The 12,586-nt window shown below is 42.3% G+C and overlaps 1 protein-coding gene across 1 annotated transcript in view; it reads right to left on the bottom strand.

The window, feature by feature from the left end:
• tspan33b (tetraspanin 33b) overlaps positions 1-12,586 on the bottom strand; it is a 30,656-nt gene that overhangs the window by 12,195 nt on the left and 5,875 nt on the right. Inside the window, exons 3-4 of the mRNA XM_080761405.1 lie at positions 6,485-6,612; positions 5,490-5,564 (exon numbers count right to left, since the gene is read on the bottom strand). Coding sequence (XP_080617531.1) covers positions 5,490-5,564; positions 6,485-6,612 — 203 coding nt within the window. The remainder of the gene's footprint in view (positions 1-5,489; positions 5,565-6,484; positions 6,613-12,586) is intronic.

Genomic DNA, 12,586 nt, shown 5'->3' with positions numbered 1-12,586 from the left:
ATATTTGTAATCGGAACAAGCAGAACCACCACTGAAATCTGACATCAATCTCCCTCTCCCTCCATGTTACAAAACATTGTGTTACCGCGGCGCAGTGTTTACTCGCCTGGTAGAGACACTATAGATATGATCACTTAAACTTAACGTAATATCAAAAACCAACAGCCATTAAGTCATCAGCAATGATGTTTATAGAACACATTGTAGTGAATTCTAAGTAGTTTAGAGACGGTTGGAACTTGGCACGGAGCCATCGACACGAATGGTGTCGGTAGCCTACTTGGAATTCACTAAAACAAGTTCTATAAACATCATTGATGAATTAATGGCTTTTTAAAATGTATATATTATGATAAGTTTCAGTGATCATATCTATAGAAAAGTGTCTCTTACTGGCCACAGGACGTACCGGGCAAATTCCCGGTGGGCCGCGACCGTAGGGGGCCGCCATGATAGGCAGGCAGGCCAATAGGCGGCAGGCCACCAGGAAAGGTCCGGGCGTGCTGCCATTCTGCCATCATGATAATTTCACTGTACCTGTATATCAGTGAGTGACAAATGAACCCTCTACAAAGGGTTGTGTAGTTGTCTGTTGGTTTGTATAATTTATGTTGTTCTTTAAAAGTGGTGGTATTAGGGCTTGTTTGTTTGTATGTGCCTCGACGGAGTGGGCGGTAGAGTTTTTGTTATCTGTGCGCTGGTTGTGGTGGGCCGGTCTGGGCCAAATTCACGCGAAAATGACCGGGCCGAATTTTTGTCCCAGTCCAGCCCTGGTCTCTTACCATGCGAATGTGCTGGATCATGTCCATGCAGTCAAGGAAAACATTCCAATCGACAAAAGTCGGTGTATAGGAGCACAGCTCAAAAAAAACAATGTCACATTTTGTTCTACCCCTGATGAAGAGAATATTGCTAAACTTTTTGCTATTTCCACCTATTTAAGGCCTCATATAAAATGCTGCTGATTCACAATAGAAAGTTCCAGTCTTCCCTTTCCCGAGCAAAATGTGCAACTTCCTCCTGGAGGATGCAGGGGTGTTCCAAGGTCAGTGTCTGCCATGGGGCCTCTCTGCTATTTTTGCTGCATTTCTTTTCATTTCTGAAAAGTAGCAGTTTTGAGGTTTCCACCAGACAGCAACAATGTGTATGATGATGAATGTTAGTCTGTCCACAGGATTTAATTGTTCACCAGAGAAAACGCTGAAAACGGCAAAACAAACTTCGGACTGATTGAAACAGCTTACAGGTGTCCCAGATGTAAGCCATTAGCCACAACAACAGCTCAGCTGTGCACACACATAGTTTGTCCATGTTTGTGTAACTGTGCATTACTGTGAGGAACTGAGGATCAGCGAGGCCCTTAATGGATTATGATGGCTGCAATAACATGTTCTTTTAAAACGTTCATAATGGTTCGGTCCTGAGACCAGCCTCCCATGTAACGCCACTGTCGGGTGGAAACCTTGTATCCAGTCAGTAGTGACCGACTGTGCCACTACCTCCCCCTGGCCAGCCGGGCGCCTGATGGAGGGGAAAGGAACTGGTCGGAATAACGTGTTCCTTCCACACGCTACGTCCGGCCGGGTAAACTCTCCCCTGTCAGGTGAAAAGAAGCAGCTTGGACTGCATAGAAGGAGGCATGAGGTCAGTCCGCTCCCCCCCCCCCCCCAGGTTGGCAGAGGAAATGTAGTGACACTGGGTGAAAGAATGTGTTGCAAAATCGTGGGATAACAGGTGCTTTTACTTTACTGGTTTTCCAATTATACATTTACTTCTACTCCACTACATTTCAGGAATATTGTGCTTTTACTCCACTACAATTATTTGAAAACTTTAGTTACTATTTTGATTAATATTACAAAACATACATTGACCACTTCAGTGCTATTTAAACTCTGGCTATTTGAAAAGGGGGTATTTCCTTTTAATTTGTACTCTTTTGTATATGCATTCAATATTTACATATTTAATACTCATTTTCCACATCCCTCCCATCCCGTTGAGAAAAATGATACCATAATTAGAGCTTAAATCGTGTAGGGATTTATCACTTCCAGCTATTCTTAGTTCACCTCTTGGCCGCCCCCCTGCCTGATTCAATAACTAACCCAGTGGTGCGTCATACGCTGAGAGTGTGGGCCCAGTTCAGGAAAACTTATAATTATAGAGACCTCTCCCTGGTCAGTCCTGTGGCTTCCATCCAACCACCTTTTTGTTCCATCAATGCAAGACATGACCTTTCAGAGTTGGCATGGAAAGGGCATCAAATGGTTTAAAGACCTATTTATAGAAGGGAGGTTTGCATCCTTTGATCAAATTTCAAAGAAATATAGTCTAAACTAGACCACACTTCTACAGATTTCTGCAGGCCCGGCATTGTGTGAGCTCTATATTACCTGGCTTCCCTAATAAGCCTAATGCTAACCCAACGATTAAGGGCGCCATTTCAATATTGTATGATATCATTTCAAATTTAAGGCCAGCGCCCTTAGATAAGATCTGGGGCTCACACTGTCTGATGTCTTCTATACACAAGTCCTCTCTTTGTGCACGACATTGCTTAGTGCAGTTTAAAATAGTCCATAGAGCTCATATGTCTAAGGCTAAACTGGCTAGTATTTACCCTGGCGTAACTCCTACCTGTGACAACTAAGTGCAAGAGAGTATTGGATGTGTCCAAAATTACAACAATTTTGGGGGAATGTGTTCAATACTCTATCCAACATTCTTTAGACCCAGATCCCTTAGTGGCTCTCCTTGGCACTGCTGGAAGGGATGACCTTCCTCTAACACGCATGGAGTGTCGTATGAATAGGGGTCTGTTTAATACTTGCCCCAGGGCTTGTCACAAAAACTTGAATTAAAAAAAAATGAAACCATAATTATGATGAGCATTTGTGAGGGTTAATTATATGAAGACTTGACTTGACATGAATCTTTCCATTTTCCATAAATTCCAACGGCTACTAACTTAATCACGTATATAAAAAACCCAACGGTAACGGTAGTGCAGGAGTGTAGAGGGCTCGTCTGGCTTCCAGTTTCATATTCATATTTAACAATGCTATATTTTTAGCCTTGCTATCAGCGGGGCTCTCTAGGGAGGGCCATGTCAGAGGGTTAGGGTTATGTCATTTGGATTGCCATGGAATATCTTCTGTGAACTTCATGACGCCCACAGGATGACCCCCATATGGCCTTTCCTCTACTATAGTGATTATCAAACCTTTTCAATTCCATTTCCGTTTAGGCCATTGACCCTGATATGGTAGTGATTTATTTATTCAATCTTTGGGAACCTGAGATATAGTTTTGTGCTGCCTCTCAGATTCAATGTTACAATTGGCATTGAAAACAATAGCGCCACAATAAATGCTGCAAATTGTAGCTACAAATAAAAATACATAATTCAATTACTATGATTGTTATACTGCACTCCCCACAGTCTCTCTCCATCTCACTACCTGTTGGCATGTTATTTAATAAAAGGGATTTTTATCCGAGCTGTTGTTTTGCCATAGGCTTTGAACTACGCGCCCACTACGCACTGCCAATACAAACTAATAGGCGATGTGCTCCCGGTGTAAAACTGAGTTTTCCGAACGCACCCCATTTGAGAAAAATAGCCCGGGGCGCTCGCCGCTCGGATAAAAATGCCTTTTTTTAAACAACATGGAATGCAGTAATGCTAATCGCTGTACCAGCAATTTTCTAACACCCGTGGCACACGTGGTGAGTACTTTATATTTGAAATCCGAAAGTTTAAGAACACGTTTTCACTGTAAATATATCGATCGCGTAAAACGGGCTTCAGTTACGTCATGACTGTCATGATTATGTCATGACATGCCATGTTTCAGGGCTAGATGGTTGCAGCCCTTCACTCCAGTGCCTCGAGTCGCATTAACACATCTCTCTCCACCTCCGGCATCTGCCGCGCCGTCACACCTTTCCGTCTAATTGGCAGCGAGCGTCTCCTTGAAAGAGACGTGCTGAAACTGAAACATTTGGTTCCACTTTGAAGCTCCAAAGCGTTTGAATGATTTAGCAGTGGTTCAGGATGCTGCGAGGGAGGGCTGTCTAATCGGGCCTGTTTAGCAGCAGGCAGACGTGCTGATATACAGGATGGAGATAGAAAGAGAGAGGGGAGGATCACCTTATCGTCAGTCTGCCTGATGCTACGATAAGGATCGTACAGTACTGTGGGGCTGGGCTCAGCCGCTGCATGGGTTCTGCCGGGGCGAGGGACTGTAGAAGGTAAAAAGTGGGGTCCCGTACACAAGTAGGGGCCTATATCTATATGCACTATAAATGCAGTACAGAAACTATACTGAAACTATATGTTTATATACTGTATCTGTAGCTGTATTTATTGCTAGCTGATGGGTAGGAATATCTGTGACCTGTTTTCGTTCCGTTTTACCCTTTCTTGAAAACTGCAAAAGTTTGGAGCTCGTACGACAAACAATTCCACCGACTTATTTTCACCTGCAAACATGTGATGTGACCCCCCCCCCCTCCCCCCTACACACACACACACACACACACACACACACACACACACACACACACACACACACACACACAACCCTATATTGAGCACTGACTAAGGATATCATTGCTGTCAAGCAGAAACCTTGCATTTCAACTTGTGTTTTCCCCCGTAAATGAATACCGGTACTCTAATACTTAATTGTCGTATGACAGTGTCATGCAATTTTTGAAAACGTTTGAGCACAAATCAAAATGTTTGCCTATAATATTAACATGCCCATTAAAGGGACATCAGGTTGAACGCAGTTAAGTGTGTCTGTGTGCTTTATAAATAAAAAACCAATGAACCAATCAAATTAATTAACAAGATATTGTGACTAAATAATAACTACATGTATCGGTCCATTGGATAGTCCTTGTTTTCCATTTGCTGAAAAGTAAGCGGACATACAAGGTTTCCACCTGACACCTGATGATACAGGCCTTGTCAGTGAAATTGTGTCTCTATATACACTGTGGACTCTTGGGAGTTGAAACATTGAGAACAGTGGGGAACATTGTGGGTCGAAGTTTATTCCCTGTCAAATATGGCAGGCAGTACATGTTTCTGTTGTCAACATGTGAAGAGGTCCATTATACTTCTGACAAAGGGGTGGAATTGTTTGCCACCGCGTGTTTGTGTTTTGTCATCTGCCTTTGATAAGACTACGATGAACAACGAAGCTCGTCGTCAGACTTCAGAGGTGCATCCCAGACAAACGAAACAAATATAATCTCAACAAAGCGCTGCACAACAACCCACATCATCACCCAACAGCTGCTGACAAAGTCAAACACATGCTTCATTCAGACAGGGACTTAGACGTCTGAGAAAGCTTTATTTCTCACAACTGTTTTAACTTCCTTCAAAGGGCAGCAATTTGGTATGCAAATTTTCAAGTCTGCAGTCCACACACACACACACACTCTCTCTCACACACGCGCACTAACAATACCTGATCCGAGTAGAAGAAGCCCAGGATAGCAATGGTGAGCAGGACCAGGAATACCAACATCAGACTGAAGGAAAACTAGGGAAGATACAGTATGGTATGCACGCACGCATGCACGACGCACGCATGCATGCGTACCCTTTGATGAGAGATGTGTCAGTAGAGCTGGACAATATCAATATTATATCAATAATTATCGTAATTACTAGACCTCATTTGGAATTTTGGATATTGTAACATTGTGAATTGGCATAATATGTTATGTCTTTTACTGGTTATATAGTCATCTAAAGCCCTATTTAACGTTAATGATAGAATAACATTAATATAAAAAAGTTTTCATTGTGACACAGATAAATAGTCTGAGGAAGAGCCTAGTCGGCGCAAAACGTTACAGATGAAGTAAAGTTGGTAAACTAAAACTATACATTTTACTCTTCTACTGTCACTTTATTGTATCCAGCACCCAGCCTCTGGGCTGTTTATCAGCCTCTTTTTCAACAGATAAATAGGAACATAAAGTATACTACATTAGTTCCATCGATCCAAGCCGGAACACAATCAGAACACGTCAAGCCTTTCACAGGAGGTGATGATGAGCCTCAGGAAATTGAACCAGAGGGAAACTTTCTCGATTCATTCCCTGGATGCCCTCACCCACCCCTCACCCCCTCCTGGTCTCAACGAGGACATTGATTTCATGTGCTTTCTTTAATATTATCCTTTGATCCTCGTTGTTTATTACTCTTTGCTTATTTGCTATTATTTGTTCAAATACATTGTCTTTTTTATATTGGGTAATACTACTTATATGTTGTTGTATAATGTATACTAGTTGTATAATGTATACTTGCGTGTGTGTGTGTGTGTGAGAGAGAGAGGGAGAGAGAGAGAGTAGTGTGTCTGTTACTGTCTTCATGTATGTGTGTGAGTAGTGTGTCTGTTACTGTCTTTGTGTGTGTGTGTGTGTGTGTGAGAGTGAGTAGTGTGTCTGTTACTGTCTTCAGCAGGCGGATGTTCTCCCTCAGAGCTCCAATGCAGCCACAGAAGGTGATGAAGAACATGACCACGCCCACCACGATGAGGATGACAGCCGGGTCGACCAGGAAGGTGTCCCGTACGGTGTCTGGAAGTGAGTACACACAATATTACACTATTTATGTACGTTTGTGCGTGCGTGTGTGCGCATACGTGCTTGGTAGGCCTACGTGTTTATATTGTTGTTGGTTATCTATTATCTCAACTACTACTGCCCTAGTTTTGTCATACTACAATGTCACACAAAAGTAGTACAAAAATAGCAGATCTACAAGCTTGCAGAGCTGCTATTTTTGATGTCTGAAAATGTTTTTGCCTCTTGACAAGAGCTTGTGTGTTTAAATAATTGGAACACAGGTTATTTTTTCTTCTTTCATATTCCTGACAAGTACCGGTAGTCCACTTCACTTGTAAAATGAATGATTCAACAATATAAAGCCAGAGGCATTTCCATGTTGGGCAGGCAATATGTGTTGTTGTCGTCGTCCCCCGTGCGTCGTCGTGAGAAGCACTCAAAGAGATACAGTATGCCTGCCAGACGAGTACGCTGCAAAGGCTGAAAGGCATGCATTTGCATTCCAATGGGTGATTGAGGGTGATCTACGCACAACAGCCAATCAGCTGCCGAATTTAGTTCTCTCTGGTGTTTGTCCTCTCTCTTTTCTCAGTGTATGGATTTTGGCCAGGCAGAAATGGATTTGGACATGCCTGTTCTCGCGTTATTGTAGATATGCCACTGTGTAAAGCAATTCTGCAACATTTGGTTGGGTTTGTTTGTTGTCTAATAAGTTCATACTGTAAGCCGTTCTATTTCTGAATTAAAGACCACAGTGAAATGCAGTGAAAAGGTTCAACAGTATCTGGTCTCTTCGGTTCTTTTAGTAACGGTGTTAATTGTACACAATACCAGTGGACGGTTAATGTCACATAAGGTTGGCCACTCGATAACACACAGTATGTGTCGTAATGTAAAATCAATGTGGCTCCTTAAGTTACTTCACTCATTATGGAATATAATGCAACACCTCGCTCAGCACATGGCAACATTATTTCCATGAGCATGACTAGCTGCCTCTGTGGAGCATTAACATTCCTACCAACCAGACCACCAATTAATTCTACCTTTTTTTTTTAATTTACAAGTGTATTTTTTCGCAGGGACAGAGCACATTAATCTACATTCTACATTATACTGCGAGTGTGCCACTGTGCCAGTATTAGCCGACGGGTAGTATTCAAATGTAGTCCTTAATTGCACCGTGTGACCTGTGCCCCTTTCAGGGTGTTCCTACTTGTGTGTGTGTGTGTGTGTGTGTGTGTGTGTGTGTGTGTGTGTGTGTGTGTGAGTGAGTGTGTGAGTAGTGTGTCTGTTACTGTCTTGTGTGTGTGTGTGTGTGTGTGTGTGTGTGTGTGTGTGTGTGTGTGTGTGTGTGTGTGTGAGAGAGTAGTGTGTGTGTGTGTGTGTGTGTGTGTGTGTGTGTGTGTGTGTGTGTGTGTGTGTGTGTGTCAGTCAGTCAGTGACTCGATTAACCACTTAAACCCTATTTAATCCTAATTTAAATTAACTGTTGCACTCCTAAAAGTCTTTACTCTTTAGTATTCTACAGTTGTCTAGTATTCTAGTATTCCTCGTGCCGTTTTTAGACTCGCAAGTCAGTGTCTAAACACTTCGCTTAACTAGAGACTCGTGTGTGTGATCTCAAAACTTTCATGGTTTCATGGACGGACGGTCAGACAGATGGACAAATGGACAGATGGACAGACGGACGGACGGTCAGACAGACAGACGGACAGACGGACAACTAAAACGTTATGCCTCCATGTACTTTATAGGCTACTGTACCTGCATGGATCAGTATATTTTTATGCCTCTGCTGGCGACAGCAAAAAAAATATATAATAATAATATATATATATATATATATTTGATTTATATTCGATTTATTTGAGCAGACATGTAATTGAATTCCATAGTCTCTACTTCAATCATGGATACAGTGGGCTATACAAATGGCACATAAAACCCATAGTCAATTTACAATAAAAAGTCCTTGGGGAACTCTGAAGAAAAGAATTGTGGGCGATTATCTGTTCGTTTCTTATATCCCATGGCAAGCAAAGTATAACTTGCATGAGTAATCATCACTGTGTGAGTTTTATAATCCTCCATGATGCCTACTGTATATACTAGGCCTAGTGAAGAACATTAGTACAACTTTATTCCCCCGAACTCTAAAACCCACATTGTCTCTTTGCACTGTTTTCTGTAGTTAAGACTTTGAATGTGTTGAATGTTTAATTAAGGCACATTAAGTCGCTAATCTTACAGCACACAGCACACGGATGAGGAGCTTGCTATGCAAGAATAATGATTAGTGCTGGAATAGTAATCATCAAAATGAGTTTGAATAACTCAAGGGGTCTGGTCATAACATGTTTCTGTCCAAAGCTTTTATATTGGTAAAATAAAGCTAAACTTAAATTCACAGTTCCCTCTATGTCTTTGCCTGAGTAATCTCCCCATTCCCAGATGGCCCTCATTCATTGTATATTTTTGAGGGGCGCTAGCCCCTCCTATACAGGTTTAATGTTTGTTTTTATTTCAATGTTTGTTTTAAAAATGCCATTGATAATGAATGGAATTTAATGTTTGTGTTGGCACCAGTCCATTTGTTTTACATCACCATTACATCACCTAATTAACATGAGTTAGACTTTAATATATTTGTGCCCCTCACTTCACACGGGTGTGTCTTTTTTATTACTAGTCTGTAGCACCTTTGAGACCACTACATCTCCTGGACAGGACTACACCGGTTACTGACAGTAACTCATTTCGCACTGTATTTGGCTGTATTTTGTGCCAATAGCTATCAGGCTACCAAGATTGACCGGCAAATGAGAAATGAAGATGTCACTGTCTGTTCTGTTGTTTTGAATTCCTGTTTTGACTCTGTCTGATACTGTCTGCTCTTTTGGATTTATCACTCCTATTTCGACTGTCACTGTCTGTTCCTTTGGATTACTGATCCCGGCCTAGCCTGTATAGACATTGTTAGGGCAACGGCTTCTGTCCCCTGAACATCATGGGGCCAATTGTCTGTATTGACACTACATTCATTTATGCTTATTGATACTGTCCATATGTTAACTCATTCATTCAGAGACCCAGTGCAGATGTCTATAGCAGGGGTTCTCAACTCATGGGTCGCGACCCATGGGTTGGCGACTCGGGGGGTCGCCAAATTATTTTGGGGGGTCCCCATTTTTTTTTTGCAACTGAATGGCTGGAAAATGGAAATGAAGAGATTACATACTGTAGTACACAAAGTGCATGCATTAACTTTTCTTAATGATTATATCTGGTTTCAGTATTTATTTATCGTGTATTGTCTCTATTATTAATGTTATTTGTAGCAGTCAATTTATATTGGGGGTCGGGAGGGGGTGGGGCGGGGGTCCCGAGACGTTGCCAAAGCATTTTAGGGGGTCCCCGGCCAAGAACGTTGAGAACCCCTGGTCTATAGGACCAGAGCGTAGGGAGGAGTTTCGCTCAGAACGGGTTATTCTGGTTGCCATTTTCTTGCCTACCAGTAGCTCTGGTCCATAGCATTAATGCTTCGATTCTGCGAATTTCTTTCCTGCATTAAGGCTATGGGACTTTCCCTATTAAATCTCAAATCGAAATCAGACCAGCCTCTCCTCTTTAGTGGAAATCTCACGAACGTTTGACCTACTCACCAATACAAACACGGGTTGTGTCAATAGAAAGCCTACTTTCCTTAGTGGACGCACTCTGAGCCCCCCACCACACGTATAAACGGTACTTTTTGGCCAAAAAGGGATATTTTTTCACCGGAGGAAAAATATCCTCTATGAGGCAGTTCTCTGGGCAATATCAGTAGAGGGCGCAGCGGAGTAACTAAAAAAGTTTTTTTCCCGGTGGAAACAAAATCCCTTTTTGGTCAAAAAGTTCAGTTTATACGTGTGGTGGGGGGCTCAGAGTGCTTCCACTAAGGAAAGTAGTCTTTCTATTGACACAACCCGCCTTTGTTTTGGTGAGTAGCAAAAACGTTCTTTTTATTTACACTAAAGAGTAGAGGCTGGTCTACTCTGCATTCATGCGAGCGGCGGAAGTTGAAAGTAACATAGCTCTAAGGCACGCATTAGAGCTATGGACCAGAGCTAGCCTACCAGTAGGCTATAGTAGTAGGCTGCTAGGCTACCTTTTCTAGCCTCACTGTGGAGACATATACCATTGTAGATATAAAATAATTAAATAAACACGGTTTGGGTGTCAGTCAGATTGACTGATTATTGATTTACTGCAGAGAGAACACATGTTTGATTGATCACTCGTCACTCTCGTGGTGTTTTTCCTCCTCTTCCTGCTAAGATGTAAACATTGAGACATTGTTTTGACGTGAGGGGAGGGGAGGCGGCTATCAGAACACCCGAACATTTTCTAACGGTGAATAATAATAATACCACCGTCTGCTATAGCTCTTTCTCTTCCTCTATTTCTGCATAATTACATTCAGTATGCAGCCATATGGGCTCAGAACGCAGAAGCCACACTGACTGTTGCACCTAGGCCTAATTTAGATACATAATTTTATAGCATTTCATAGCATTTTTCATCATAAAGCTCAGTAAAACCACTTGCATGATTACACCCTTGAGTTCCTTAAAGTCTTTTTGATGGTTACCATTACAGCACTAATCATTATTATTGCATAGCAAGCTCGAGCTCCTCATCTGTGTGTGCTGTTAGGGACGAGTCTCGCGAGGCCAGACAACTATTCCATAATCTCTGACTGCTGTATAGAGCGTGGAACTATACACCCCCTGAAATCTGAGAAAGGAATTTGTTTATATAAATATCTTTAAAATATATTTGGGGGTTTCCATTTAGGGAAACCCGTTTCTCAACTCGTTCACTGGTTAGTTTCCTGCCTAAAAGGGTGAGTTTGTTTTTTGTATAATATATTATTATTATTATTATTATTAATTTATTTATCACACGATTTTGCAAAAGATTTTTTCACCCAGTGTCAATTATCTAATGTAACCCTGGGCGCTACGCTTCCTCTTCCTAGCGGACTGACCTCATGCTTCCTTCTATGCATAGGGAGTCCAAGCTGCTTCTTTTCACCCGACGGGAGAGTACCCCAGTTGGACATAGCGCGAGGTAGGAACACATTATTCCGACCATTTCCTTTCCATCAGGTGCCCCGGCTGGCCAGGGGGAGGTAGTTTAGAAACCAGGATGTACTGCATGTTTTTTGTGAAGGTTCCTAATCCTATACCCTAGGGGCCACCTGGAGAGCATGCAAACTACACACAGAAATTCACATTTCCTGGCATTTCAGTCCATGAGACCTGACAGCTCTTAATGCTTGGCTTTAGTCTAATAAGTCATGCTGCTCTTTGGTGGAGGCCCTCGTCAGTCATCAATGTATATTGGGGTCGGGAGGGGGTCCAGAGACGTTGTCAAAGCATTTTAGGGGGTCCCCGGCCAAGAACGTTGAGAACCCCTGGTCTATAGGACCAGAGCGTAGGGAGGAGTTTCGCTCAGAACGGGTTATTCTGGTTGCCATTTTCTTGCCTACCAGTAGGCTATAGGGCAGGCTATAGTAGTAGGCTGCTAGGCTACCTTTTCTAGCCTCACTGTGGAGACATATACCATTGTAGATATAAAATAATTAAATAAACACGGTTTGGGTGTCAGTCAGATGACAAAATATTAAATAACATATGAATGACAAGCATTTTGACAAGCATTTTGCATTCTGGCTCTTTGAGGGGAGCTAGCGCCCCCTATGGCCAGCTTGGTGTGTTTGTGTGTTCTCAAGGGCGGCCTTAGGAATCTGGAGGCCCGTTTTCAAGACCAAATATGAGGCCCCCATATACCTATGACATCACTATTTTGTTGAGGCCCCCCCTGAGGGTGGAGGCCTGTTTCAATTGAAACTGGTGAAACATATACTTAAGGCCTCCTATGTACAGAATAACACATTTTCTCAAGCATTGTCACTCAGTGTGCATATGTGTGAGAAGTT

Source organism: Protomyctophum bolini (assembly GCF_963924005.1).
Source record: "Protomyctophum bolini genome assembly, chromosome: 4".
In the NCBI taxonomy this organism is placed as follows: domain Eukaryota; kingdom Metazoa; phylum Chordata; class Actinopteri; order Myctophiformes; family Myctophidae; genus Protomyctophum; species Protomyctophum bolini.
Note: the sequence above shows the minus strand (reverse complement) of the source record. Positions and strands in the feature narration are given on the sequence as shown.